The sequence below is a fragment of the Sphaerulina musiva genome, assembly GCF_000320565.1.
Source record: "Sphaerulina musiva SO2202 unplaced genomic scaffold SEPMUscaffold_1, whole genome shotgun sequence".
Classification (NCBI taxonomy): domain Eukaryota; kingdom Fungi; phylum Ascomycota; class Dothideomycetes; order Mycosphaerellales; family Mycosphaerellaceae; genus Sphaerulina; species Sphaerulina musiva.
The window spans coordinates 1,085,907-1,112,667 of record NW_016017383.1 but is presented as its reverse complement, the minus strand read 5'-3'; the positions used below and the strand labels follow the sequence as shown (position 1 = coordinate 1,112,667).

The window sequence follows — 26,761 nt, the reverse complement described above, 5'->3', positions numbered from 1 at the left end:
ACGGTACGGTGCGATGCGGTGCGGTGCGTTCCGAATCAGTTAGTCTGTTTGTCCTGTGGTGATATCATGTCCCGATTACATGTATAAATGTGATTCGGGAGGTCGAAGTAATTTCGGAGTAATGTCGAGGGAGAGGGGGGGAGAGAGAGAGAGAATGACACAGAAAGGTCGGTACATGTACTTGTACTTGTACCTCCAGAGATGCCGTCATGATTCCGCAACGCAAGTGTTCCGCATTTCCGCCCTCTCCCTTCCCTTCCCCTCCCGTCCCCCCGCCCCCCCCCCCCCCCCTCCCCGCTCCCCTCATCAGGAGCATGCCATTGCCGGGAGCTGCATTTTACATCCAATAACAACCTACAATACCTTAGGTAAGAAAGGGAACATGAGTGAATATTCATCATCCTGTCGTGGTCCTGCCAGGCACATACCACCATACTACCATACCACCATACCACCACCAGCAGCAGCAGCAGCACGACACATCACGTGTCTCTGACGTGAACAAGGGAGCTCGATGCGATGCGTCCCTTACACATAGGTATCGACCTTACCCTTCTTCATCATTCCTCCACAAACGTACAATGTCCGACGACAGACTTGGAGTGGCAAGGAGAGTCTGTTCTTCACCATATGCGCTTGCCAATCATGCTGTACCGTTCAACCTTGTCCAGCTTGAGAGGCCCCTGCTCAGCAGTAGTAGCGTTCTGCCGACCTCTGCTTTCCTTTCCTTTCAGATTGGCCAAGCCATCGGCATCGTCTTCATATATCCACCGCATCTTGTCTTCATCCACCTCGACAGCGCCCCAGCCACCAACCCGACGACCATGAGTGTCTACGCTCTGCTCTTCTCTGGCTTTCATATCTCGAAATCGATTACGAGCATACGTCAGGAGCATCATACCCAGCATCAGCTTGAAAGCGAGGAGTATCAGATAAGCAACTAAGAAGAATATGACCATCGTCGCGAGTGCGATGAAATCGTCAAGGCTCCACCACGCCACGGAATACACAGTCTCGTTGCCAGCCCCGAACGTCGATCTTCCAAGCGCCCGGCGCAGGACTGTGTCGAAGTTGTGCAAGGCGGCCATGATCACCGAAGACCGCTCTGACAGATCAGAATCTAATGAAATCGAGGTCGCACTCGAGATGATGGGCGCTGGCATGTGAGTGGCCAGGAACATGTGGTATGTCTGGACCATTGCTCGGATAAACAAGCAGCTGAGAGGAATAATGGGCAACCCCAGGCGCTTCGTCAAATTCTGATCAACGAAAGCGTGTGAGTAGTAGTCTTTGGCCAGAACGTCAAGAAAACGAGCATATATGTTCGGTTTCACGTTGTTGAACTTGGAAATGTAGGCATGCTTGCACCAGTCCACGAGCGCCTCGCTCCCCAGGACGATCAAGAACGGACCGAGGACCTCACCCGTCCATTTTGGCATCAGCGTGAAGGCCTTGGGAATGACAAGCCCAGATAAAAGTGGAACCCCAGTGGCGGCGTTTGCTCCTGATTCTTCTGCTGAGGTGCCCATGTCCCCAAACGCACTACTGAGACTAATGCTCAGGCCTCCAACCTCAACAATATTTCGCAGTGCAATAATGAGCAGCATGAGCCATAGTTGGAAGCGTTCGACTACATCAGCACAAGTGAGCTGGAACAGGTTTTCCTTGACAAATTTCTTGAAGACGGTGCCCTTGATTTCGACGAACTGATTGCTCATCAGTAGAGTCAGAAGAGCGTTCGAATACGAATTGACAGCCACGTTCAACGCGACGACTTGATAAAACAGTGCTGTCGAATGAGCAATGACGTAGACCAGTGCAAGCAGAAACATCCAGAACGGACGTATGATCTTGCTGCGCCCGTCGGCATTGCGCTCCAGTGTCTCTCGCGAAAACAAGCACTCCAGGATGTCCTGCCCCAGCGCAGACAATAAACGATCGAAAACTTCGAGGACGTTGTAAATCACGTAAAGCTTGATGGCGGCTTGACCTCTGATGGAGTGATACATTCGGCTCGCGTCAAATGACATGAGTGCAATGCAACTGGTAATGATCAACAGGCCCTGTAGCAGGTCTGCTTTATGGCTCGCAAGGAGCGCCGAGGGTTTCGATCTCGTTCGCTGATGTCGATATGCGCTCGATGCTTGACGAGATTGCCTGAGGGGAGAAGATGGAACATGGCTGGCGCCTGACCCTTGACGCATGTCGTTCTCTGGCCTTTTATGCTGGCTCTGGTGCTGAGAGCGCTGGTGCTGATGCTGAGACTGGTGCTGAGACTGGTGCTGAGACTGGTGCTGCAACGGCGATGAGTGTCGGCGCCGCCACATGCGTCCGATGCCTTGATAGGTGAAGCCGACAATATCGACCAATTCCTGAGCGGCATTTCTGCCCAGCCCGCGAAGGAGGAGCAGCAGCGCTTTGAAGAACCTCAAAGGAAGAATTGTAAAGGTATAGAGCCACGCGTCGAGGCACGCTATCGCACCGAAGACCAGAGCGCGCTCCAATTGCAGAGGAAGCATCAGAAAGTTATGGAGTCGCTCAAATTTCACAGCAGAAGTCTCGTAGGGGTGATCACTAGCTGCAGGCCGATGAATGTACAGAGGAGATGGCCTTTCCGAAGTCAGCTCCAGGTGCAGATACGTCGGCAATGAGAGTGGCGGAACGGGCAGCACGGAGGGTAGGGGCGATCGAAGTGCGCCTGCTGTAGACGAGGCTCTGTGCGTGACGCTGCTGCCTCTCCTCTCGCGTGGCTCGTCAGTGCGCAGCTGCGGAAGCGAAGGCTTGTTGCGCTTTGTAGTTCGATGAGAAGACTGGCGTCGCGGCGCCCTCCGTGGCGAAGGAGCGGGTGAGCTGGCGGAGGGCGACGCCGTGGCTGGCATTGCGTCTTGATCCATCCCGAGCTGCTGCTGCTCGCTCGTCTCACGGAGCGCAGGCAGAGCATCATCTAGCGATCGCAGCGGCAGCGACTCGGGCGAGGCCGTCAGATGGTGCAGTGCTTGAGAGCTGAGAGCCTGCGTCGCTTCACTGCTGCGGCGGCGCTGTTTGTGCTTGGGCCCAGCTCCATCATACAGCGCATCCGAATCACTTCCAGCGGGCGACAGGGTGGGCGATGGAGTGGGCAGACGGGTGTTTCCATTGATGGGGTTGCTGTCGCGGTCATTGTTGTCCTCGTCATCATCATCGTCGCCATCGGCTTGATGGGCGGCGGCGGTGGCCGTCATGGTGCATCATGTACTGTCCGCTCTGTGTGTCCTCCCTCTGTCTCTGTCCCTCTCTTTCTCTCTATACAGCCCGCAGATGCGGCTTTCGTCCTGGGGAAGGTTCCGGCGAGGTTTCGGCGAGGTTCCGACGGGATCGTTTGTTGCTGCACGGACGAGAAAGGCCACGCCTCCATTTCAATGTTGTTATGGAGATCCACTGGAATAATAGGTACCTTGAGTTCTTAAGTTCTTAACCTTCAGCTATACCTATGTAGTCACGTGAGTCTCGATTATGTAGTCTTCACATTATTCACCGCGATTGCCCTGCAGCAGGGCAGTCCCATCCCGGACGGCGCGAAAAGCCTCGGAAGACGGGGACGAACGCGCTAGAACACCCCATCTTTCCCCCCCTTCCCAAATAGGTACCAGGTACCTGTAATTATACCGTACCTTACTTTAGGGTCACGAGATTGTCTTCCAGACACAACCACCGGCATTGGAGACTACCTCATTGTATACCTCCGGCGACGCGGTTACGGACGGACGATGCTTCGATGAACGCCGCCAAGAAACCACCGCCGACGTCCTCGACCGACGCGCGGAAGCCGACGACGTCGACATCGACTCGACCAGCAGCAGCAGCCCGGACGAGCACTTCGGCCTCCTCCTCCACCTCTACCACCCCGAGCACCGCCAGCAAAAGCGGTAATGCGGGCAATACCACCACCACCGCCACCGCTGTCAGACCATCGGCGTCGCGCACTAGCACATCCTCATCCACCCTCGCGGCACGGTCAACCACCACTCGCAAACCGCCCCTGCCCTCTGTTACCACGAAGACCACCCCGCCGCGACGCACCACAATCGCCGGTGCGACGACATCGACAGCCACGGCTACCGCCTCACCGACTGCAGCGTCCAGACGACCTACGAGTAGTCTAGCTGCCAAGCGCACCACGGTCACGCCCTCTGCCGCAGCTCGCAGCAGCACTAGCACCACCGCCCCTCCCAAGTCACAGACCACTCCACTATCGACGGCAGGCAGTAAGCCTTCCGCTTCGGCTCCTGCTCATGCTCCTACGAATACCACTTCTTCTCCCGTCCCCCGTAGCTCCGCCAGCACGACACGTCCCGTGTCTCGTGACACCATTGCCGAAGAGTCATCCGACACCGCCTCTCTCCCGACGGACACGCAAGATGATGCGCCCGAGCCGGGACTGCAGGCGTCGTCGCCTCGCAAGCTCGAGATCCGATCGAAGAAGTCTGCCACGCCGCTGCTGAAACCGCAGGCTGTCTCGGATGCCGAGGCTGAGCGCAGACCTGCAAAGCTCTTGCGTCATGAGCGTGCACAATCAGACAGCACTGAGAGGCCAGCTACCGCGCCTGCGCCGAAGCCATCAGAGCACCAGCAGAGTCAGCGAGAGATAGAGCTTACGCAAAATCTTTTGCGCGAAAGCGTTGCCCGGGATGCGTTGTCGGCGGAGATTAAGACTCTCCAGGCAGAAGTTCTTCGTTTAGAAACACAGAATCGCACACTTATGGACGACTCAAAGACTTCTTCCCGACGCAACTCTGCAACGGCAGCAATAATAGCTTCACAAGAAAAGCATAGCGCCGAAACTGAGGCTCTCCGTCAGACGCATGCTGCAGAGCTAGACTCTGTGCGCCAGACACTCTCCTCGGAGATTAAATCTCTGAAGGCCCATCTGGAGAGTCAGCGCCGACGATCTTCTTCACTCGAAGGTGTGGAGGTCAAGATCGAGGCCGTCGAGGAGGCCCTGCGACAGAGCAAACAGCGTGCCTCACAAAACGAGCAAGAGTTACAGCAGGAACTGATCGAAAAGTCGCAAGATCGGGACTCTCTTGCCAAGGTCGTGGAAGAGTTGAAGCAAGAGATCGACCGTTGTCAAATGAAACTGGACGAGGACAGCCAAGCGCAGGTGCAAAAGGACGGCGAGCTTCGTCGAGAGCTGAATGAGGAACGTCAGCGTAGTGATGCCGCGGCGGAGAAAGCAGAAAAGCTCACGGCCGAACTTCGTCGAGAGCTGGACGAGGAACGCCAGCGTAGTGAAGCCGCAGCAGATAAGGCAGAAAAGCTGTCCGCCGAACTGGTTGAAAGTCAGGAGCGGTTCGACAACGAGATGAAAGAAGTGCAAGAACGATCACACCAGCAGACAGAGGAACTCCGGGCAGCGGCGGCAGATGCAGAACGGACCAGCAAACGATTGCAAGAGGAGGTAGCAATACTCAGAGTCAACGATGAAGAGGCTTCGCAGCGAACATCGTTGGCCCTCGAAGGCTCAGCCAGTACTGTCAAAGCACTGGAGGCCGACATGGAGCAACTGCAGCAGCAGCACTCTCTCCAGCTGCAATCGTATACGCGACGTATGGACGAGGCAGACGAGGCCACAAAGAGTGTACGCAGTGAGCTTAATGAGCTGAAGGAGCTTCGTGAGGCAGAGCTGGAGCAACATCGCCAATCAAGTGAACAACAAACAAGACTTATAGAGAGCCTCCAGGCCCAGCTCGCAGTTGTTTCGCATGACGACAAAGCCGCTCAAGTCGTAGCGGAGCAGCTTCAAGGAGAGGTTCTGAAATCTCAGCAACTCAACGAGGACCTTAAAGCCAAGCATGAGCAGGAGACGTCCCGGTTACAGGGTATCATTGAGTCTCTCAACAGCAAGGTTCAGGAGAGTGAACGCGAGATCGTTCGCCTGCAGTCGCAAAACGACGCAGACACAGCGAAGCTTGCCACCACACTGGAAACTCTACAAAGCAAGACCATTGAGCTCCAGCAGCAATTGGACGACGCGATTAGCACAAGGGACCATGATCGAAAGGGATTTGAAAGCATGAGACTGCAGCAAGAAGACGAGCTGCGAGCTGCGAAGGAGGAATCCTCGCGCATTCGTGTGGAAAAGCAGCGTGACGAAGCTGAACTCCAACGTGTCATCGAAACACTGCAGTGCAGCGTCCGTGAAGTTCAACAGACCATTGAGGATGGTAAGCTCACGGCTGCGGACGAGTCTGCCAGTTCAAACGCAACTATTGAAGGTCTACAAAACGAGCTACAAGCTCTGCAGCACCAGCTACGGGATGCGAACAGTGCTCGCGACCAAATTAGCCATCAAGTCGATCAATATCAAATACTACAGTCTCTATACGATGACTTGCAACGGGAATCCGACCAGAACAAAAGTCGTTCTGCTGAGCTGCTTTCTGAGTTGCAGGAAGCCCGGTCGTCCCAAGCGGCTGCCGAAAACTCACTCTCCAGTGCTCAGAGCGAACTTTCTACTCTACAAAAGCGTCTCGATACTTTCTCTCGACAAGACACAGAGAAGGACACGACTCATGCAAGCGAATTGACTCGCCTGACGGAGCACTTCGAAGAGGAAGCACGCCGCAAGGAAACGCTACATGAGGAGTTGACTGAGCAGCTTCGGCAGAAACTTTCTACAAGCGTCGATCGAGAAGAGTATGAGGCCGTTGTACAAAACGGCGCCAGCCTTACAAAGAAGCTCCAAGACTTGCAGATGGAGCACCATCAGGAGCTGGAGCAACAAAGGGCGACGCACGAGGCTGCCTATGAAGAGCTGCGGGAAAGCTTCGCCCGATTCAAGGAGGGCGAGCATCAGATCGTGGCAGACGAGGCCCGAAAGTATATCAGCATTCGCGAAGATCTCCTGGGAACTATTGGCGCCATGCGCGTTGAGCATGAGAAGGCAATGACGGAGCTGCGAAGGATCGAGGAGCATTCAAAACAGTCAGAGATCGTGCGGACAAGCTTGCAAATATCACTGGCAGAGCTCAAGGAAGAGCATGAAAACGCCATCTCGAACATGTCGGATGCTCATGCCCGCCAGATGCTCGAGGCCGAAGTGGGACATGCAGTCAAGATTGCGGAAGTCGAGGCCGCGGCCGTCTCCCAGACGGAGACGACTTTGAAGCATGACCATGACCGGGCCCTTCGTGCGATGACTAGTGAGCACATGAATGAAATGCAGGAAATTGTCGAGGCTCACGCGGCTCATGTCGCCCAAGTCGAAGCTGCGGCGATCAAGGAGGCGGGCAAGGCGGCCGAGGAGCACGCACGACAACACGAAGAAGCGCTGGAAACACTGCGGACGCAGCACGAAGCTGCGATTGCGACTCTGCGGTCAGCCAATTATCAAAATCAAGCATCACAAACTCCGCAAAGCCTCTCCCATGTGTTTGTCAACCGCCCTGAAAGGTCTTGCGAGATGTCGGACAGTGAGTCCGAGGGATCAGAAGCGCGCCATCCGGTACATTCTTCGCTTGACGCGCATTGGACACCAGCTCAGGAAATCGAGAGATTGCGAGAGGACAACGCCATTCTCCGCTCTGCGCTTCGCAATCATCACGATGAGTTTATAGCCTTGCAGCAGGGAGCCAGCAGCGCGGCGGGCTTGGCGGGCACCCAGTCTCAGGGCTCGCTCGCCGATCCTTTCCGCTCGCCAAGCCCGGACGAGGACATGCTGCCTGGCATGATGATGGGTGATAGCGATGCTCATAATGGCTTAACCCTCGAGGGTACCCTGGAGAGCCTCCGCATCCAGACAGAGCAATTGATCGAGCTCAACGAAGACTTTCAGGCCGATCAACGGCGATGGAGTGGCAGACTAGGACTCGGCCAAGGCACGTACAGTGTACCATTACGGGCTGCATAAAGTAGCCGTTTCTGTTGAGCGTTCGCGTGATGTATAGGTAAGATAGGTATGTGTATTGAAGTCATGACATGGCTTGGCGGGAGTGGAGCAAACGGAATATGGAGCACGTAGCAGCATTGTCAACGCATGTGATACCCCCCATGAATTAATACCACGTGAGCATCGTGCTGGAATGACTCCCGTCGGCCAATCAAATCCTCCCAGACCTCCTCTCTCTCTCTGTGTCTCCCCCTTCTCCCTGTGTCTCTCTGTCTCTGATCGGTGCTTTACATGACAGTCTGTAGCGCTCAATATCAGTCGATCCAAAATCACAACGAGAAGAGGATGAGTGAGGTCTTTCGCTGGCCACGTACACAAGGAATCAGACAGCACTGGCAATCGTCGCCGCACCAACATTTGACCGGCCCTTTAATGCCTTTGGTCGCGCTGGATGTGCTCGATGAGGTCGCTGACGTTGTTGATGGAGGCATCGTTGTCGCTGATTGGGTGCAAATGGATGCGGGGCCGGAATAGTAGGCACGGTATTTGCCAGAAATTGGAGCGAAGCTGCGATGTGATGCTGGTGGTGATGGTAGTGCTGGTGGTGATGGACGGGTGTGTATCTGCTGTGAACTGTTGGGTATGATGTCGAGGTGAAGTGGTCAGACGATCAACAAGGTACGGTAGCTGCACTGCCTGTATTGTTATATCTATGATACCTGTACTTGTGAAATCTTCCAAGTTCTCGTGCCTGCCTTGGTAGCAACGCCACTTTTGACCACGTCATTACACCACGTGATACAATCAGGCAGTGTAGGTTGGCAGCGGCTGCGAGAACTCAATATGGGTACCTCCTACCTAGGAGGTACAGACCAGGGCCATATCGCAAACTGTAGACCACATTGGAAGCTGAGACGCGAAGCATCATAAAGGCAGCAAGCATAAGGTACGATCCATGGATACCACTTTGCCTCGTGCACACAGACATGCAGTTGCCGGCCTTGAAATCCGCGCTTGTAAAACTACATGTATAATGTATTTACTTCAGACGACTGCTAAGAGCTGTCCAACACAAATTAGACATATGATTTCAATGTCATGTACATCTCCATCACACTTCCTTCCATGTCAGGCCCGAGCGCTCAATCGTTGGTGTCTGTACAGCATTTGCGTCCCCAAAGGGATCGTCGTCCTCATCATGATCTTCGTCGTCATACGAGCCACCCGTCGTTTTCGCAGGGACTGGTTGTGGTGGTGGTGGCGGTGGTGGTGGCATGGGCATCTTCATCGTCGATCTAGCAGGCTTCGTAGGAGCGGCTTCATCTGACATGGAGAGCCCAGCCAGCTGTTGCTCAGTGCTAGCCATAGGGCCGGTGATGGGGCCAGCGGAGTTCCCCGCCGCCTCCCAAGCATCGCTATCACTATCATCATCGATACTCCTATCCATGATTTCGTACGCGGTGAGAGCCTTCACGAGCTCATCGTTCGCATTGACCAAGCTGCCAATCCAATCGTCAGATTCCACATGCTGTATGTAGTATAGAATTTTGCGTCTGAGGGCTTTGCATGTTTCGAGACGCCTCACAACCTCCGCGTTCTCCGAAATGCGCTCAGTCTCACGATTGATCAATTGCAATGCGTTCAGTAGGTTGGTCGAAGCCATAGAGGCCTGCGCAAGGGCGTTGGTCATGCCTTCTTTCTCCCTGCTCAGATTGAAGGCCTTCTGCGGCCCAGCCTTCTTCTCCTTGAAAAGCTTCGAAGAAAAGCTATGGGAGCTGGAAGTCAGGTTTAGCGGTCGAGTAGAGCTCGATTGAACGGGTTTCTGTTGTGAATTTGATCGTGACCGCGTTTCCTTCTCCGCGAAGGGAGATTCGGGAGGCTCTGTATCTTTCAGTACTTTCTGGCGTGCAACGACGGGCCTCTGTGTTTTGGGGAATTCCTTATATAGATTGGCGATCCGCTCTAGGCCTGTGGTATTTTTGTACGCGTTGGCCCATTGGACAAAGAGGACCTTGCACTTCTGTCGCACGTGTGGATCGACGGTGTCGTCGCGGGCCATGAGACGCAATCGCTCGAGCAACGGCTCGTCCGCGAACGTTCTTTGAAATCTTCCGCCCGCATTTTGAATGAGGCCATCGAGAATCACCAATGACCGGACCTGTCGATGAGGATTGCCGTATTTACTGCGGCAATCAGCTGGAACCCGCCCCGGCGCAGGTTGCTTGCAGTACATGTACTCACAGCTTTTTTCGTAATGCTCGAGCTGCCTCTGTCGGACCGCCGCTCTGGATACGAATCACTTCGATGAGGTCCACGATGCCACTGACATCGTCCTCTTCGCACTGCTCACTTGTCAAGCGATCGACCTGGACCGTGATTGCCGAGTATGGCTTGCGCTGCAATGTCGTCTCACGTCAGCGCTCACCGCACGACAAGACATGGAAACCCACCAGCCCTCATCGTCGCCACCCCAGATAGGTATACATGGCCAGTCTCAACCCGGATATTCAGAATGCGCGACAGTCGGGGACCACAACGGGTTTCTTGGCACCAAGAGGCGATTGATTGCACTCACCGAGCCACTGAACATTCTTGTGGTCGGCGCCTCGACGACTTGCACTCGCCAGCGGTCAGTCTACCGTGATATAGTCTCTCAGAAGGGCGCCGGAGGTCAAAATGAGGTATATGTAGGAGTGTAGATGCACTCTGAAGTTCTCCACTGGAGCCTGGAGCCTAGAGAGGTAGGTGGTGGTAGAGGTAGGAGGTAACTTTGGTAAGGCAGGAGCCCCACGCGGGCGAGGAAAGGGTCATCCGGCTGCACTTGCATCCTCGCGTGACCACATCACTAACTACATGTACCTGCCCTACCTAGGTGGTACGGTACATTCAGGTATCTACCTGTGCCGGTAAGTACCTGATCACCTCTCCTCCAGTCTCGACTCACGTCCTTCAATCCCTCCTTCCGACCTCCCATCGTCATGGCCGGCTTCACTGCCATCAACAGAGCACCCGTGCCTGAACGGCCGCTTCTGGGCGCAGTCGGCGCAGCAACGGGTTCGCCTCCGCAGGACCCTCGACGAAACACCGAATACCTGGGACCCAGCGAACGTGCTGAAGAGAGGCTGCCTGCTGTGGCTGCTCACCTGCTCCGCACGGCTGCGAAGAGTCAGAAGAAGAAATATGTCTCCGTTGAATCGCAGCCGCGGCATTCGAAGCGTCGCAGATCGAACAGCACTGTCACTGCCACTGCGCCGGTTGACCAAGCTGCTCGGCAAAAGACCGCGCATCTTTCAAATCAGCCCGTGAGACGTGAGCAGAGCTCGACCCGCCAGTCGACCAAATCGGTGCGAAAGAGGAACAAGGTGAGCTCCGCTGCTGCCGAACCAGCAGATGCAAGTTCTCGGTCGAATCAAGTGGAAGTCAATGCAGTCTCTGTCTACGCACCCACGACTTCCATGGACGTTCTCGATTCAACATCGATGCGCACATCTCTCGACGTTGTCAAGGCTGGCGGAGGCCGGGGTTGCACGCTCTACCACACTATGTCGAGTACCATTGTACAAAGTGCAGTGGACTTCTCCACGCCTCTTCTGCCACCAGTGTCGACTGAAACTACTGATAGTTTTATTCACGAGGCCGAAGGCAGAGACTTAGATGTCCCGAACACCTTTGCCAGAGGCGAGTCTACTCATCTTTTGTGGAGCAAAGCCAAAGTGGACGACGAGACACGGAGGAACACATTGTTCGTTCATGGTCCAAATGGTAAGCATGCAAGCCATATCATGCACTCAGATACAACAGAGTCCTTTGCAATGCCGGATTCCATGCTAGAGTTGGCAGGAAAAGGCACCAGCACTCCGTTGCCAGAATCGGAGAAGCCCGAAATGCTGCGCACCCAAAGTATCTTTGATGCCGATGTACCTACGCTCGCCGACGCACTTGACGAGGCAGCGTTGGCCGACTTGGTGGTGGAGTCCGAAGAAGAAAGCACCCAACGTATACTGACTCCGCCTCCACGGAGCCACAAGCAAAATATGCGTGACGTGGATGAGTATGAAGACTACGGAGGCGCACTCCTCTCCAGCGCAGAGAGACGCTTTCTTGGTAAGATCTGCAATTATCACGTGCATGTCGAATGGGTGAATCACAATTGACGGCTGTGGCAACAGATCAGCATAAGCCAGATGCCTCGCAAGTCCGCAAGCCTATCGTGCGCCGGACCTGCCCATTGCCCATTCTTGACAGATCGTCCATCGCTGGCGCATCAAAGGCTACACTTCTGCGTACGTGTTTCCGGCTTGGAGAAGCGCTCAACACTGGAAGTCGAGCTGTGCGAACCAACAGCAGTGTTGTCATTGAGCTATATGCCCGTGTCACCTCATCGTGGAGAGAGCAGCCGCCTGGCCGCAAACAGCACTTCGTCTTCGCCGACATCTATCACGATAAGCCTCCCATCTTGGAGGGCACGTTCGAGCTCTACAACCAAGCCCATCTCTGGGACCTCGATAGTCGGGCTTTCTTGACCACATCACCTTCGGGGCGTCTTTGTCGGGCTATCGTGAAGATGAAGCGCCATGAACATGAGAAGTGGAGACTAGAAGTGCTCAATATCTGGGAGGCGACTTGGGCAGACGTGGATCGCGCGGCTGAAATCTGCGGTCGGAGCAACTGAGTGCTGTTCGTTGTTGTCGGTGCACTGTCATTATCTTCGCTCATACTCAGCCATCAACATACATATAGCTCCTACTCATAGGTATCTCCGGTAGCCTGCACGTGTATAGAGAGTTGCATCTCTCCATCATAAATCCACACTGCCGTGTTCATTGTGGACGAGAGTTTCCGGCCCGCTGACGTAGTTCTAGTTCACGCGATCGCGCCGAGGACGGACCAGGCGCGAGAATGACTTACACGGCAACTCCTAGGAGGTACCTATCGTTGTATGTTACAAGAACATCTCGGAGCAACGTGTGCACAGAAAGTGGAACATAGCACGTGGCTGGCCACCACGAGCAATAGCCCCCCGCCGTCACGAGAGCAAATACCCCACTGACGCTAGGAGGTAGTGGTCAAGACTGTTCCGGACGAGAGCGGAGCACCCTGCCATCAGGCCACCACCACCACCACCACCACCACCTCCTCCTCCTCCTCCTCCTCCTCCTCCTCCTCCTCGCCTCATGGAAGCGATACGGGATGAATTCTCTGCACGACACGCACGAGTTGGGCGCAAACGAGAATGAGCCGCACCTTGACACACCAGCGGATGACCGGGCTGCAATGGTCCAGAATGGCAAGCACGAGGCGGACGCAGGGCGCGATGTTTCCATGGTCCCTACTACACCACGGCGACCACCCGACCTGGTCTCACGCTTGACCTTGCAACTTCCACCACCGACGTCTGCTGTCTCGCTGCCTCCAGTGCCACCGCACTCGCCTGCCATTCCGCGACACTCTCGCGGTCTGGACTTCAGTCGCGCGTGTACCACCCTACACCACTCCACGCTGGCCGAGAGCAGTCCCGACTCTTCGCCGGTCATCTCGCACAAGGCCATGCCCATACCTGCGCGCCGGCTGTCATCTGGCGCCATGGCTCTTGACTCACCCAGTCTCGCAGCGTTTGGCTCGACGCCGTGGGGCTCTCTTGCTCAGGCGCATGAGAAGAGTACTGTGGGCAGCTCGGTAGGCAGCGCACACATGATGGGTTCGGGCAGTGAAACCTCGGAGAGTGATGGCGACGCAAGCATGGGTGGAGATGAGGTCGAAGATCCAGCATTCTCCACGCCACAGGTGCACAAACTGCAGAATGCCTTCGCACCAACGCCTTTCCAGCAGTCGACCTATACCCCTCTGACGCCAACTGCTCCAACCTGGGGAACTGGCAGTCACTTCTCGCCAGCTCAAGCTTCTCTGCTCAAAACCATCAGACGTACGCGATTGCATAAGACTGTCAAAGGTAGGAGCCGAAAAAGCTCCAGCAGTGCCAGTGGAAGTGGGTACAACTCGGTAGCATCACCTCGTAACATTTCGCCACCACCCATGAGCAGTATAGAGACAACTGGTAGTGGGAATTTCTTGAATATGACGAATGCCGCGCGGAGTCGACGTGAAAGCCTGGCCATGGGCACTGATGGCCTCCAGCTCTCTAGCGGCAACGACAGTGGAGACGAGGCAACCTCCACTGCGCCTGCAACCCCGGGTGTGGTCCGTCGACCAGTAGTACGTCGAGGCAATCTCTTGCCTAAGACCAAGGGCTTTGCCCGTATTCGAGCGGCTCTCATCGAAGAGGCAGCTCCAGTTGATTCTGAGTCGAGGCGAGAAGCTGAAACAATTCGACAGGTACGCGAGCGTGACAACAGCGTTGGCGAGCTGGATGGGCATCACGACCGACCTTTGAGCTCAACGGCAGCTTCGTCGCCAAACCTACTTCCAGCTGTGCCCGAGTGCGCACAGGAAGATTTTGGTCGAGACCTGGACAGCGATACAACCAGCACTCGATGGTTGGGACTAGGTGCAACCTTTTCTGATCATGCGAGCCGAAACAGCGGTGGGTTGGAGTACTGGCAACGATTTGATCCATTAACGCGCACCCCGCCACCCGTGATGTTCAACAGGCAGAGCAGCAGCGCCATGTCGGACACGAATATGGACTCACCCTTTGGGGATTTCACCACATGGCGTCGTCCACGGGCGCGCTCGTCTGCTTCTGATGCTTCAGAAGCGATTCTGTCGAACAGCGCCGGTGTGGCAGGCGCGGTGCTCAGCGATGATATGCACCTTCAAAAGTTCAAGAAGCGACCACGCGAAGACGACTTCGACATTGGAACCATCAAACGCCGAGCTGTATCGCCAGGAATGAGCACTGCGCAGAACAGCCCTGTGCTAACCAACTCGCCCTCGACCCGCGATGGCAGTGCTGGCTGGGGTCAACCGCCGGAGAAGACGCACAAAACGGCCTCTGTCAGCAGTGAATCAGGAACTCTAGCCCAAGGCGCTCGAGGCGGCGTTGGAGGAGGTGGCACAGGCAACTTGGTCAGCCAGGGCAAGAAGCTGGGTTTGCAGCCCATGGCTGACACCAGAGATGAGCTCATGAAAATGAGCATCGAGTGAAGGCTGCGTCATGCACACACACACTTGGAACATGCATGCATGCCCGCGGGTTAGGAGGTTCATCGAACAGTTTGGCTGTATGGCTGCCAGTGTATCATATCTATGTAGATGAAATGGAATCGGTGCGAATAGTGCGCACATACATGTACCTGTCCTGTATCAGCAACCTCACGACCACAACCGAACTGTTACTCCACGCGTGTTTCATTGTGACGTTCGTGTGATCAACGGTGAACTTGGCGTCTACCTACATCGGGTACGTGCCGTGCCTTACATGTATTGTACATAATGTACCTACCCTACCTACATTACCTGCCCTGACTTCGATGATTATTTGGACGTCGACACCCAGTTAATACGAGCGCAAGATGGCCAGCACCGCCAAAGCAGCCACTGTGGCAGCATTTATCGAATCGGCGCCACCAGGAGAGGTTGGTAGGAAGCGGCCGCTCGTGGTGTTGCCGTCGCGTGTGCTGATGAAGGCGGTGATGTAGCTTGCCAATGTGGTTAATGATATCAAAGTGCTGGCAGGCCACGAGCCCAGCATCCTCGCCTCGCTCGAACCGGCCTTTGCTCAGTACAACGAGGAGCAGTACATGACCGTCACGCTGCCCGGCAGCAGTGGCGGCAGCAACATTCCCCTCACGCCCTACAACGCCCTGCCCGACGGCCGCTACTTCGACACCGCCAGCCAGACGTCCTTCGCCGTCGACCATGCCTCCTATCACGCGTCTGGTACGCAGCAGTATCCGCTCGAATCTGCCAATGCGGACCTCATTCGCTCGCTGCTCAAGGCGCTCGACGCTGCCGCCGCCGAGCACTTTCCCTCCTCTGCCATTGGCGTCTACCCCGCCGACGACGATGCCGCTGTTGCTCTCGTGCTTGTCGCCAACAAATACAGTCCACAGAACTTCTGGAATGGCCGCTGGCGCAGCACCTACATCTACACACCTGCCTCTGGCACACTGCGCGGGACTGTCAAGGCAGATGTGCACTACTACGAAGACGGTAATGTCCGCATGTCGACCTCAAAACAGAGCGAGGTGCACGTTGCCTCGGGCAGTGGAGATAGCATCGTGCGAGAGATATCAAAAGCAGAGAACAAGTTTCAAGAGAACCTCAATCGATCATTTACCGCCCTGGCCGAGGGCAGCTTCAAAGGCTTGAGGCGGCAACTACCTGTCACGCGGCAGCGGGTTGAGTGGGAAAAGATCGGCGGCTACAGGGTATGTGATCAACTAAGTGTCTCTACCGTCTCCGGCATCAGTTAACACGTTTGCAGTTGGGCCAGGACATTGGTGGTGGAAGATCGAGATAATTCCAGCAGCCGGACCTCGATGGGTAGCAGGCGGGAAACAGAACCTGGAACGCTCGCCACGCGCCAATGCCCTGTTGGTCTTATGCGTAAGCAATGGAACTGCATTCTAAGTCTTCTGTGCTCATATCTAGTTCTGTAGACGAGCGTCTGCCCACCGGATGCTATACTTTGTGACCAATACGCCTGCGTATGCAGTCTCACACGGCCCAATTGTATCATCGCAGGGAAAGACACATTCTGTGACTGATTTTAGCCCTACGGCTACAAGAGGTAAATGTGCACACTGCCTCCCAGCGCCTACACACTTACACGACCCATCAGGAGCGCACAGCCAAACTCTAGTGGCGCGCCTGTCGCGCTGATACAAGTACTCAGTGGAAACACAGTTGATTCCAGTGGAAAGCATCCTCCCATCAATAGTGACAGATACCCGAAGTACAACGATGGCGTGATATTGCAAGACTTTCGAAAGTGGCGGTCTATGACAGATTCCACGTTAGATCTCTGAGAGTTTGAGTGCATCCGGCGCAATTGATTGAGCATTTCGGATGACAGTTCAGAAGATGCAGCGTCGATCGATGCACGGATGCAAGTGGCAATACTTCTTGGTGTCCAGATGTTGCACTCAGCAACCTCAGGTTTGCCCCTTTTTAAGAAGCAGTATCTTGGCCAAAACGCCTACTGGTTCCACTCTGCGCTGTGGCAGCAGTGCCGTAGAGTTCTTGCGAGATCGTGTGGGAAGCTTATGATCGATTGAACGACCACCCCGCAGACTGCTTTATTAGTGCAGCCATACATCGGATTGACCCATATGATCGTGGACGCATATTAGCAGACCGCCTGCGTGATGCAGGGGATGATGGTGCGACTTGGCCAGAGACCAGATGTTTTCGCAGGGCTGAGCAGATAATCCTGGAAATGAATTCAGCAGGCTGCGGCAGGGAACAAAGGAGATGATCTTCCACCGTAACTCACTTGCAGAGAATGCCCTCTAGTACCAGAGGGAGAGCCGGAGTCTGCCACATGACAATTCCTACGCAGCAACAGGGCCGTCAGCTACGCTAATGAAAAGCTGCAAGACCAGTATATAAATCCTTGATAGCTCAGTCGAAGACGATCTTTTTGCCCGCGAATTCAATCTTCTCGATCTTCTTCTCTTTGGCTCGTTTAGCAGCCTCCCAACTGGGGTGCAGAGGTCCAGTGTCATCTCGGGACCGCTTGGACCTTTCGGCGCTCTTGATCAGTCCGAGCTCAGGTCTCTGCTTCCCCAGCGGTGCTGCATTTGCATCTTTGGCAAATTTGCTGAAGGAGGCGGCACCACGTTTGGCGTCGCGGCCCTGCTTTGTAGCCTGCTCTTGAACGTGCTTTGCTCTCTTGCCATACTTCTTCTCCCAGATAGCTTGACGTGCTCGCTGACCACGCCGGTTCTTCGCCGGTTTTGTGTTGTGGACATCGTCGTCGTCCAGATCGGATCCGCTTCCAGACACGTAGCCAGCCATTGTTAAAGTAGGCAAGAATAGTTTTGTGGGCTCGTGATTTTTGCCCGGCCTGCTGCGCGTCACTCCTTCCTGCTCCAGCTGCCGCTCTAGGTCTGCAATGTCCACATCCGAACCGTCACCTGTGTCGTGGTCGACTTCGTCGTCTCCGCCGTCATTGTCATTGCTCTCAGATCCATCGTCCTTGGTTACGTCTGCAGAATGCACGCCAGCTCTCTTCGCCGCATACACATCTTGGCCGTTTGGCACTAAACCGAACTCGCTCTTGACAGCAGCAGCAGCAGCCGGTAGAGCAGCTTTGACGGGATTCGAGTTACATAGTCGTGCGTGCACGTTCAGCATGGCGGAGTCGGACGACACAGGCTTTGGGGAGCTGATGTCGGCAGGAAGATCGGGTGCTACCTGCACAGCCTTGATCTTGAGCAGCGACTTGGCCAGGAAGTTGTGTGCCGACCGCGTCGTATCCAGCGTCTTGAGCGCAGCCACCTCTGCGTCAATGCGAGCTACCTCATCCTCTATTGACCTCTTTGCCATGGTGTCCGCATTTCCCTTTGCCTCTTTCACCTTTGCTTCTGCGAGCGCATTCTTTCTGCGACGGCCCAGCTTCTGTCGCTCGAAGCCACGTGCCAGCTTGAAGGCCTTTTCCAGCTGTTGAGCGCCTTGCACATATGCAGCCATGATCTGTCGCTGCCGCCGGAAATTGGGCGCATCTGCATCTCCAGCTCCAGCTCCAGCTCCAGCGCCAGTGCCGGCGTCATCTCCTGCTCCATCTCCGTCGTCTCGTTTGCGCTTTGCCATGGCCGCACTGTGTTCAGCCAGGACGGACGGTGTCTGTAGAAAAAGAACTGTCGATCGTCACCATCGTGCACTATGCCAAGACAGCGAGAGCCTGAATCGCGGGTTGCGTGGACCACGTGACTCCTCGAGGCGGGACAGCACGTGCGGAAAGGGAAAACTACATGTACTACCTCCTAGTACATGTACAGAGTCGAGGCCAAATTCACCTCAACAAGACGTTAAGTAGTATTGCAGCGAGATATATACATTGGCAAGCTTTTTCGTGGAGCTGAAATCATGCTCACATTCTCCTTCAACGATGTCGGTACCGAGGATACCCGCTGTTCTATGCGTTCATCTGCACAACTTCCAATATGCTCTCCTTTGCCTGGTGCACGCCTTCTTTCGAGCCCTGGATCTCAATCGCCTCGCCGGCACTTTGGTCGCGCGGCACTTGGATCTTGGTGCCCGTCTTCTTGCGAATGCGGTTGATTTCGCTGCCACCTGGTCCAATCACATGGCGGTATGCTCGAGGGTCGGGCAAAATCAGGAAACCGATCGTGTCCTGCTTACTCGCTTCTGCCATTGCAGCATCTAGCTTCGCACGAGCAGCCTGTACCGCCTCTGGCGAAGGTCCCGACAATACCCACGGAATCTCTCCTTCCTCAGAAGACCCGTGAAGATCGTGCGCTTCCCACGAGTGGCTATTGGCAGCGTCCGAGGGCTCGTCGGTGATCAGGGGCATAGCACCTGCTCCATTCGCGCGGCTAGGCGCCGGCATCGCCTGCTTCGGGGGCGGCCGTTGGCCATCGTGGTCGACTGTGACTTTGTGGTCGTTTCTCAAACGACGAAAGAACTGCCCATTGTCTGCGATGATGTGGTGGAGTTTCCGGGGCACACCGACCGTTTCGCCCTCGAGGTCCTTTGTAATTTCGACAATGTGTTCTTTCGCCTTTTGCACCTCTGCCGGCTGGCCTGTAATGCGCACCTGAGAGCGCTGCGGTCCAGTTTCACTCTGCCGAGGAATATTGATCGACACGTTGAATTGTTGCTCCATGTGCCGTCGCGTCTCACCGCCGCGTCCAATGAGTAGTCGGTGCTTGTCGGGCTTGACTTCAAGGATCTCCGTAGTCTGCGACTCGTGTTCAGCAACCACTGCCTGAATCGCGGCGCAAATCTTGTCTACCACCGCCTTCTGGCCTTCTACCCGAATTTCATTGCCCTCGGCGTCGCTCTTTGGAAAGCGAATCATGCGGTTGTGAAGACGTGTGTCTTCCGGTCCACCAGCCTGTACAATCAGGTTTCGCAAGTGGCTTCCCTGTGGCCCAATTATGTGACGATGATGCCTCCGCTCGACGTCCAGGACCCGGGTCACAGTGTTGTCGAAAACTTTGGCTTTCTCCTGGACCAACTTCTTTGCCTCATCAACTGCCCTCTTCGACCCTCTGATCTTGATGTCGACACGGCCCTCTGGACCAGCAGCGTCCCTTGCACTCGGCACGTCGATCTGAGCGCCAGTCTCTAGACGCAAGGCGTCCATTTCTTTACCGCCTGCGCCGATCAGTGACGGCAATTGATTCTGGGCGACTGACACGACAGCACTGTGGGAATTATCCTTGACATATTCCAGCAGGCTAAGCAGTTCCTCTCTGCAACCGTCTGCGCCTTTGCTAGGGCCCTTGACAATGACTTCGTAAGCCTTTTGAGTCTCGCGACGGTTAGTCCCTTCTGTCACCGCCGGCTCATCCTCAGTTCCCAGCTTGTTCCTGGGAAATTGCACTCGAACACCATATCTTTCCTGGAGACGATTCACCTGACTTCCCTGTGCCCCAATGAGGTCTTTGTGGAATTCTTGAGGAATGTTGAGATGATGGGTCTTTTCGTCGTCGAGCTTCTTGACCAAGCCAAGTATGTGGCTCTTGCATAGATTTGCCTTGGCCTGTGGGCCTTTGATTTCGCACTGTCCATCATTGAGCTGTATGTCGACATCAAATTTCTCGCGGAGCCCGTTGATGTGTTCGCCCTTGCGCCCAATCAAGTGGTTGGCATGCTTTTGTGGAAACTCGAAGCTAAGCTTAAAGTCACGCTCTAATTCATCCTTATGCTCCTGCTCAATGAAGGGAAGAAGACTGGCCAGAAGAGTCTCGACGGAGTCTGCTGGTCCGCGCAGATCTAGATTGGGTTCTGGAGTGCGTCTCGTCTCCGCCTGACGTTGACCACCATATGAGACTTGAACAGGAAGTTGGCCGGCAGCGAGTCCCTGATGATGTTGATCAATGTGCCGTCTGATCTTGTCGTGGAACTTGGCTGGAGCGTCCACCTGCCTGGACACGATGTCAGGTCTTCCCTTGAGAAGAGCATCGATTTCCTGCTGGGCCTGCTGCAGGGCCTGTCCAAAAGCCTGTACCTGTTGTGCCTGCGGAACTCCACGTGGTAACTGGTAGTCAGGTGAAGGCACACGACCCTCGAAGACCAGAAGCACAGGCTCATCGCTCAGCTCATTAGGCATCACTACTCGAACTCCGTGCCTTTCTCGAATTTGTGGCGCCGCGTTTTCTCGGATGTGCTGATGGTAAAATGGGTCAACCTGAACTGATTGGAAGCGGCTGGGTGGATGTCCAGCGACGAGGTTCATGATGTCGGCACGAGCTTTGATGGCGTTCTTACCATCACGAGCGTAAATCTGCCAGGCACCCGTGCTGTCAGGCACTATGCGAGCGTCGTGGACACGCTCTAGATCTTGCAAAGCACTGCGTTGCTGCAAGTATCGCGTGATTTCACGGGCGTGTACATTTGCGCCCCTCGGTGCGCCAGAGTGAGCTCGTGCAATATCAGCACTAGCCATAGCCATGCTCGACGCAAGTTCCAACACTCTGTTCGTGGCTTCTTCGATCTTGTCCGCCGGACCAATAACGGCGAGGGTCTCACTGTCATTCCCGTCCGGTGGCAGTATCACGGAACAGCCAGTTTCCTGTAGGAAGTCGTGCAAGGCCTTGCCCTTTTCACCGACGATGAACTGGTGCCTACCTTTCTCTACAGAAATGTGCTCCAGGGTGAGCTTTTGCTCCAGCTCTCGCACCTGTCGCTCAATCTCTGCCTTGGCCTCAGCGATTGCATATCGATCTCCAGCGAGCTGGATCGGTAGTCCCGTCTGGGGCTTAAAGGCCGCAGGCTGGCGATCGACGGAAGCGTCTGGCAAAGAATCTTTCCAGACATGGTATTGTGGGATGTTGATTCTGAGGTCGCGACCTTGCTGCAGATCGTGGAGACGCTGGTTGTCCCGCGCAGCAAGGAAAGGGTAGTACTCCGGTGGTACGTTCCGAAGACGTGAGCTGACAGAGGATGAATGCTCGTTCACGATCTTTTCAATCTCTTGCTTCGCCAGACTGACGGACATGGGGTCGCCTTCGATCATTACATCCACGGAGGCATCCATGTCATCATCCTCGAGGATTTCCGCTGCCTCCTGCTTCGAAATATTGATACGAGCACCACTTCTCTTGGAAATAGCCTGGATGGTGGCACCCTGCTTCCCCACGATCCTACCACGGACACTCATGGGCACGGGTACTTTTTCGGATTTCTAAAGGGAATCAGCGCGCACGGTTGGGCCCAAGGATGTTTTCTGCTTACCTTAGCATATAATTCACCCGCAACTTCCTTCAGAGCCGACCGCACAGCGTCGATGGGTCCCGTGCCCTCAAAGACGAAGGCACCATTCGTACCAGGTTTCATCACAACCGAAGCTTTGCTACGTTTGTTTATGTCGCGAAGGATGTCCGCCACGGGCTTCTTCAGCTCCTTGCGTGGCTTCATCTCGGACAAGGGAAGCACGATGCTCTCGCTGTTTCGACCAGGGAGGTTCACAAGGCCAGATCCGCTCTGGAACCCAGCGCTGGGGGCTGCGGAGCGGGAAGCTGCATTCACTGGTTTTCCGGCAGTTGCAGTACCATTAGCTTTACCGATAGCGGCAGGCTTCTTGGACCACATGCTTGAGCCTGTGGTCGGCGCCTTGGAAGCACCCAATGATGGGAACAACTCTTCAGATTGAGTGTCCAGTGCAGGCCTGTTAGAACTGGCGGCAGGCGCAGGCGCATCACGGACAGGCTGCTTGCCCGCAGCTTTAATGCCGGTGCCGTTACTGCTGGGCTCAGAGCCAGAGACAGCGCCAGAGGCGGCGTCCGAGGAGCTCGCGGCGGGAACAGGCAGGTCCTCGTCAACTGCGTCTTCAATGGTGACATTGTGGGCCTGCATCAGGCGCTCCGCCGCGCTCATGCCTTCAGTAGCGGCATTGCTGTTGCCGTTCGTGGTAGTGGCCATACTGTATCAGGATACCGAGTGGGAGTAGACAATATTGGGGAGGCGATTGATCGTTGCGAGGCGGAATAATCGGTTAGACGTTCATGCGCGTGCAGTAGGTCGAATCGACGGTGATGGTGATGGCGACGGTGACGGCGACGACGACGGCGACGGCGAGTTGGAGGAGCGACAATGGCGGTAACGGTGGCGGTGGCGGTGACGGTGATGGTGATGGTGATGGTGGTGTTGATGGTGAGAGCGTGGAGCAGCAGGTGGGATTGGCGGAATTTCGAAGGGAGGTATGGAAGGTAATGTACCTGGGTGGGTAAGGTAAGGTAGCTTCCTCGACAAAGATGCGCCCAAAATCATGCCAAAATGTAGTGGAGAGGAGGTACAGGTTAAGTTGAGGTGCATACTAGCTTCCAAGCCGGGCAAGGTGTCATGATTCTATTGGTACGGTAGGTACCTAGCTCGAGGTACCGAACAAGTTGCCCACTTGGGAAAGTTAGGAGGGCTTCGTTCCGAAATCATTCATTACCTGTGGTGCTTTCAATCGTTATTGATTCGCGTATATATGCTGCTTCCACCCATGTGATCGAGGACAAAGTCAATGATATGGATCGGTGTGAAATAAATGTGACATGTACACGGGTGCTGCGCCATGGGAATTTCATTGCATTCATATGCGCGTTACGTTATTTCGCTAATCCCTCACAACTCTCCATTGTGCCTTCGGCCTCCACAGTGCCTGGGTGCAGAAATACCTGCGATCACATTCATCATGCGAACGAGCTGCGTGTGACAGCGCCATCCACATGTGTCGTCCTTGTGGTAGTCGATCGTGGACGATGCTCACCGATACTTGTCCATGAAGCCACTGTGGAATGCTGTAATGCGGGAAACCCAGTCGGTGCCAGGAGCCAGGAAGGTCGTCCGGAAGTGCAGAGTGCCTTCTCGTTGTCCGAAGCCCGAGCCTGGCACAATGCACACGCCGGTAGCATCAAGCAGCTCAAGACAGTAGAAGTCGTCAGGGTTCTTGCCGGCTTTCTTCGCCGCTTCGTGAGCCTTTTGCGGCAAGTTGATGGTTGGGTAGAGATACATGCTCCCTTGTGGAGACTGGCACTCAACCCCTTCCATCTCTTTGAAAGCCTTGTACAGTGCCTGCGCTCGTTCGTAGAGGTTGTTGTAGATTGCGTCGTACTCGTGGCGGTACAGGTCGTAAGATGGCTCGCCCTCCTTTGGGGGGTTGACCATCATCTCCACAATGCATTGACCAACCACTGGCGGACAGAGCATAATGCTCACAAATTTGTAAATCTGCGCCACCACCTGTGAACATATCATCAGTACTGAACACGCGCATTCTCGGGAAACTCGGGGTGCGCACTTCTGGATCAAAGCCAACCATCTCGTAGTAGCCACCACGGTGGCCGCACTCTCCAACCATGCCTTTGCTGACACTGTGCAAGCTGGCCAGCTCAAGGCAATCAAATTTGGCATTCTCGTTCAGCTTGCTTTCTTGGAGTTCGCGCAAGCATTTCTTGAAGCTCGTAAATTCACCTTCGAACACATTTGTCTGGTAAACCTCATCCGCAAGTACGACCAGCTTCTCATCCGCAGCGAGTTGCAGCACTGACTTGATGTTGTCTGCATCTAGAGAACCGCCAGTTGGATTCCCGGGATTGATGACCACGACGGCTCGCACATCAATACCGTTCTTGCGGGCCTCCTTAAGTGCTGAGCGCATGCCGTCAACATCAGTACTCCACTGTGACTCCTCGTTCAAGTAGTATGGAACAGCCTGGCCATCGAGGAGACTGAGGGTGGCAGTGTACAGTGGGTACTGCGGAATGGGAACCAGCACGCCAGTCTTGGGGCCGTCGAGCATTACGTTCATGAGCGCATTGACGCCAGCGCTAGCGCCAGCGCACAGGTAGATGTTGTCTGGATCTGCGGAATAGCCATCGCGCCTCTCGATGAAGTCGGCAACACTCTTGCGAATGCCTGGGGCCCCTTGAGACTGGGAGTATGCACCCACGCTCTTCACGTCCTTCAGCAGCTTCTTCGCGCGATCAATGGCATCGCTCTTGTAGCCCAGGCTCTTTTGCAATACATCGCCGTGCTCGAGAAGCAGTGGGTTCTCGACCAAGCTGGCCACCTGGCGGAAAAAGGTGATGGGCTTCTGGTCCAGCTGCTGCGGGTTGCCGATGTTGGCGCTGATGACCGAATCGAAGGGCAGGCTGCTGCCTTCGCCCTTGGCCAGCTGCGTGCGATACTGCTCACTCTTGATGGCAAGCTCGCCACGCACGGCATACTTGGCCTCCTTGACGTGCGGATTGATGTTGTTGATGTTCAGAGTGCGCGCTGCGGTCGACGAACTGAAGGAGCGGCGGGTAGACATGGTGGCGGGAGCAATGGATGCCACAGTGAGTTCTGGTGAGTGGTAAGTAGCAGAAAAGTTGTGATTTGCGAAAGGTCGGGCGTGTATTCCTCGGGAATATGGTGATTCATGACCAGATCCGCCGTTGTCGGCCAGCAAAAGAACTGTTCGCAGTGAGGATGGCCGTCTGCCAGCAAACCCCACGACAACAGCACGCATATTTCTGGGCGCCCCTCACCGTGGATCGCCACAAGCCAGTGGTAGATCAGTCGTCGCGTGGAGGTAGATACTAGCAGAGCGCGAAAAGCAACGGTAAATTTTTCGTAACAGGGCGAGATAAGGCCCGATACGGATGGGACTCACCTGTGGAGGGAGTCGCGCCACCACGAAGCGCCAAATAGGAGAAGAGAAGAATGATAACTCCTTACGGTCCTTACCCACCTTAACTACCTGTACCTTACGCAGCGGCTGAGGCGAAAAGGGCCAGTCAGCAGCGTAGCAAGTACCTAGTGCCAGAGCACACGGTAGTACGTGGAGGAGGTCAATATCGGGTATGTGTGTGTGTGTGTGTGTGTGTGCGTGTGTGTGCGTGAGCGTGCGTGTGTGCGTGTGTGTGTGCGTAGGTACATGAAGTAAGCCACCGTCTGCCACACGGATCGGAGCACGCTACATGTACAATGACATCGCGTGTAGATCTACCAGCTGGCCAACTGGCCCGAGCCTTTTTCGGAGATACCTAGGAGGTCTGGAGGCAGGAGGCCTGTATTGTAGCTAATATTAGGAGGTACGGAGGTAGTAGGTTCCATCGTGTCTTCATCATACCTCCTATTCAATTGCGATGGCTGGATCTGTGAACAGGAAGTTGACAGCCATGACATCACGGGACAGAGACCTGAGATATCATGGATGTGCCCGTGCTGGACCTCAAGCTGGAATTCTGGTCGTAGGATCATGGCAGGGCAGGGCAGGGCATGGATGCGTGCACAAGGCACAGATGGCGGTGGGAAGCGGATATGCGATTGTGCGATAGAGGTGAGATCACTGAGAGATGGAAATCATGGCGGTGCAGATGCTACCTCCTAGCCTCTTAACTTTTAAGCATTGTACCTGATATGAAAATAAGGTATCATTATATGCGGCATGCCAATATCAATTATATCACATCCACACTGTACCTCCTAGACTGTACTACTACTGTAGTCACGTAGTGACTGTATCCCTAAGTCAATAAACAAACGCGAACTCCAAAAGAAGGAGGTCGACCGTCGTGACTCGTGAGATGATATTGATATTTACAGTTGGTACCACTACCTGCTAAGGTAATATGCTGTCCGAAACAATCGCACAGTACACACCTACCTGCTACGGTAATTCACGCAAAAGGCGGGCTTGAGACACCACTACTATGCCAAATCTATCCGTGTGTGTTGTCCCAGGTTGTCGGCTGGCACCTGTGACCACTGACCGATCGTGCGGACACCGGACAGGAGGTCGAGAGGCACATGGACCATGGGGCGACG

General features: G+C 55.0%; 9 protein-coding genes across 9 annotated transcripts; 4 read left to right on the top strand and 5 right to left on the bottom strand.

The window, feature by feature from the left end:
• Window positions 1-319: 319 nt before the first annotated feature.
• On the bottom strand, window positions 320-3,381 carry SEPMUDRAFT_145788 (DUF747-domain-containing protein). The gene has a single exon (XM_016903269.1). The coding sequence runs from the start codon at window positions 3,219-3,221 to the stop codon at window positions 624-626; it is 2,598 nt and encodes an 865-aa protein (XP_016764684.1). The 5' UTR covers window positions 3,222-3,381; the 3' UTR covers window positions 320-623.
• A 317-nt stretch (window positions 3,382-3,698) lies between these two features.
• SEPMUDRAFT_145787 (uncharacterized protein) lies at window positions 3,699-8,576 on the top strand. Its single transcript, XM_016903268.1, has one exon. It carries the CDS (start codon window positions 3,755-3,757, stop codon window positions 7,886-7,888), a length of 4,134 nt encoding a protein of 1,377 aa, XP_016764683.1. The 5' UTR covers window positions 3,699-3,754; the 3' UTR covers window positions 7,889-8,576.
• Window positions 8,577-8,843: 267 nt separating this feature from the next.
• SEPMUDRAFT_145785 (uncharacterized protein) lies at window positions 8,844-10,585 on the bottom strand. Its single transcript, XM_016903267.1, has 3 exons — window positions 10,443-10,585; window positions 10,109-10,263; window positions 8,844-10,050 (listed from the first exon to the last, which is right to left on the bottom strand). The coding sequence occupies exons 1-3, from the start codon at window positions 10,455-10,457 to the stop codon at window positions 8,979-8,981; spliced, it is 1,242 nt and encodes a 413-aa protein (XP_016764682.1). The 5' UTR covers window positions 10,458-10,585; the 3' UTR covers window positions 8,844-8,978.
• Window positions 10,586-12,068: 1,483 nt separating this feature from the next.
• Window positions 12,069-12,521, top strand: SEPMUDRAFT_11587 (uncharacterized protein; the record flags this gene model as incomplete). The annotated part of the gene is made up of 1 exon (XM_016901203.1): window positions 12,069-12,521. A coding segment is annotated over one exon (453 nt), but the record flags the coding sequence as incomplete, so codon positions are not given.
• A 520-nt stretch (window positions 12,522-13,041) lies between these two features.
• Window positions 13,042-15,106, top strand: SEPMUDRAFT_145784 (uncharacterized protein). The gene has a single exon (XM_016903266.1). The coding sequence runs from the start codon at window positions 13,058-13,060 to the stop codon at window positions 14,969-14,971; it is 1,914 nt and encodes a 637-aa protein (XP_016764680.1). The 5' UTR covers window positions 13,042-13,057; the 3' UTR covers window positions 14,972-15,106.
• A 182-nt stretch (window positions 15,107-15,288) lies between these two features.
• Window positions 15,289-18,602, bottom strand: SEPMUDRAFT_122078 (Bud-site selection protein). The gene is made up of 4 exons (XM_016901748.1): window positions 16,429-18,602; window positions 16,254-16,375; window positions 15,466-16,197; window positions 15,289-15,402 (listed from the first exon to the last, which is right to left on the bottom strand). The coding sequence occupies exon 1, from the start codon at window positions 18,581-18,583 to the stop codon at window positions 17,393-17,395; it is 1,191 nt and encodes a 396-aa protein (XP_016764678.1). The 5' UTR covers window positions 18,584-18,602; the 3' UTR covers window positions 15,289-15,402; window positions 15,466-16,197; window positions 16,254-16,375; window positions 16,429-17,392.
• On the top strand, window positions 15,289-18,602 carry SEPMUDRAFT_56026 (subunits of heterodimeric actin filament capping protein Capz). The gene is made up of 3 exons (XM_016909386.1): window positions 15,289-15,402; window positions 15,466-16,197; window positions 16,254-18,602. The coding sequence occupies exons 1-3, from the start codon at window positions 15,340-15,342 to the stop codon at window positions 16,287-16,289; spliced, it is 831 nt and encodes a 276-aa protein (XP_016764679.1). The 5' UTR covers window positions 15,289-15,339; the 3' UTR covers window positions 16,290-18,602.
• Window positions 18,603-18,791: 189 nt separating this feature from the next.
• Window positions 18,792-22,989, bottom strand: SEPMUDRAFT_145783 (uncharacterized protein). The gene is made up of 2 exons (XM_016903265.1): window positions 22,196-22,989; window positions 18,792-22,145 (listed from the first exon to the last, which is right to left on the bottom strand). The coding sequence occupies exons 1-2, from the start codon at window positions 22,880-22,882 to the stop codon at window positions 18,909-18,911; spliced, it is 3,924 nt and encodes a 1,307-aa protein (XP_016764677.1). The 5' UTR covers window positions 22,883-22,989; the 3' UTR covers window positions 18,792-18,908.
• A 415-nt stretch (window positions 22,990-23,404) lies between these two features.
• Window positions 23,405-25,816, bottom strand: SEPMUDRAFT_122074 (PLP-dependent transferase). The gene is made up of 3 exons (XM_016901747.1): window positions 25,605-25,816; window positions 24,249-25,294; window positions 23,405-24,190 (listed from the first exon to the last, which is right to left on the bottom strand). The coding sequence occupies exons 2-3, from the start codon at window positions 25,260-25,262 to the stop codon at window positions 23,714-23,716; spliced, it is 1,491 nt and encodes a 496-aa protein (XP_016764676.1). The 5' UTR covers window positions 25,263-25,294; window positions 25,605-25,816; the 3' UTR covers window positions 23,405-23,713.
• Between the last annotated feature and the right edge of the window lie 945 nt (window positions 25,817-26,761).

Bases quoted from the DNA above. Each gene is read 5' to 3' on its own strand.
- SEPMUDRAFT_145788 (XM_016903269.1), bottom strand. From the start codon at position 3,221: ATGACGGCCACCGCCGCCGCCCATCAAGCCGATGGCGACGATGATGAT.
- SEPMUDRAFT_145787 (XM_016903268.1), top strand. From the start codon at position 3,755: ATGAACGCCGCCAAGAAACCACCGCCGACGTCCTCGACCGACGCGCGG.
- SEPMUDRAFT_145785 (XM_016903267.1), bottom strand. The intron at 10,051-10,108 runs GTGAGTACATGT...TGATTGCCGCAG, and splicing joins CGAGCATTACGAAAAAAGCT to TAAATACGGCAATCCTCATC.
- SEPMUDRAFT_145784 (XM_016903266.1), top strand. From the start codon at position 13,058: ATGAATTCTCTGCACGACACGCACGAGTTGGGCGCAAACGAGAATGAG.
- SEPMUDRAFT_56026 (XM_016909386.1), top strand. From the start codon at position 15,340: ATGGCCAGCACCGCCAAAGCAGCCACTGTGGCAGCATTTATCGAATCG. The intron at 15,403-15,465 runs GTTGGTAGGAAG...GCGGTGATGTAG, and splicing joins AATCGGCGCCACCAGGAGAG to CTTGCCAATGTGGTTAATGA. The intron at 16,198-16,253 runs GTATGTGATCAA...ACACGTTTGCAG, and splicing joins AAAAGATCGGCGGCTACAGG to TTGGGCCAGGACATTGGTGG.
- SEPMUDRAFT_122078 (XM_016901748.1), bottom strand. From the start codon at position 18,583: ATGGCAAAGCGCAAACGAGACGACGGAGATGGAGCAGGAGATGACGCC.
- SEPMUDRAFT_145783 (XM_016903265.1), bottom strand. From the start codon at position 22,882: ATGGCCACTACCACGAACGGCAACAGCAATGCCGCTACTGAAGGCATG. The intron at 22,146-22,195 runs GTAAGCAGAAAA...GATTCCCTTTAG, and splicing joins CGGGTGAATTATATGCTAAG to AAATCCGAAAAAGTACCCGT.
- SEPMUDRAFT_122074 (XM_016901747.1), bottom strand. From the start codon at position 25,262: ATGTCTACCCGCCGCTCCTTCAGTTCGTCGACCGCAGCGCGCACTCTG. The intron at 24,191-24,248 runs GTGCGCACCCCG...ATATGTTCACAG, and splicing joins TGGTTGGCTTTGATCCAGAA to GTGGTGGCGCAGATTTACAA.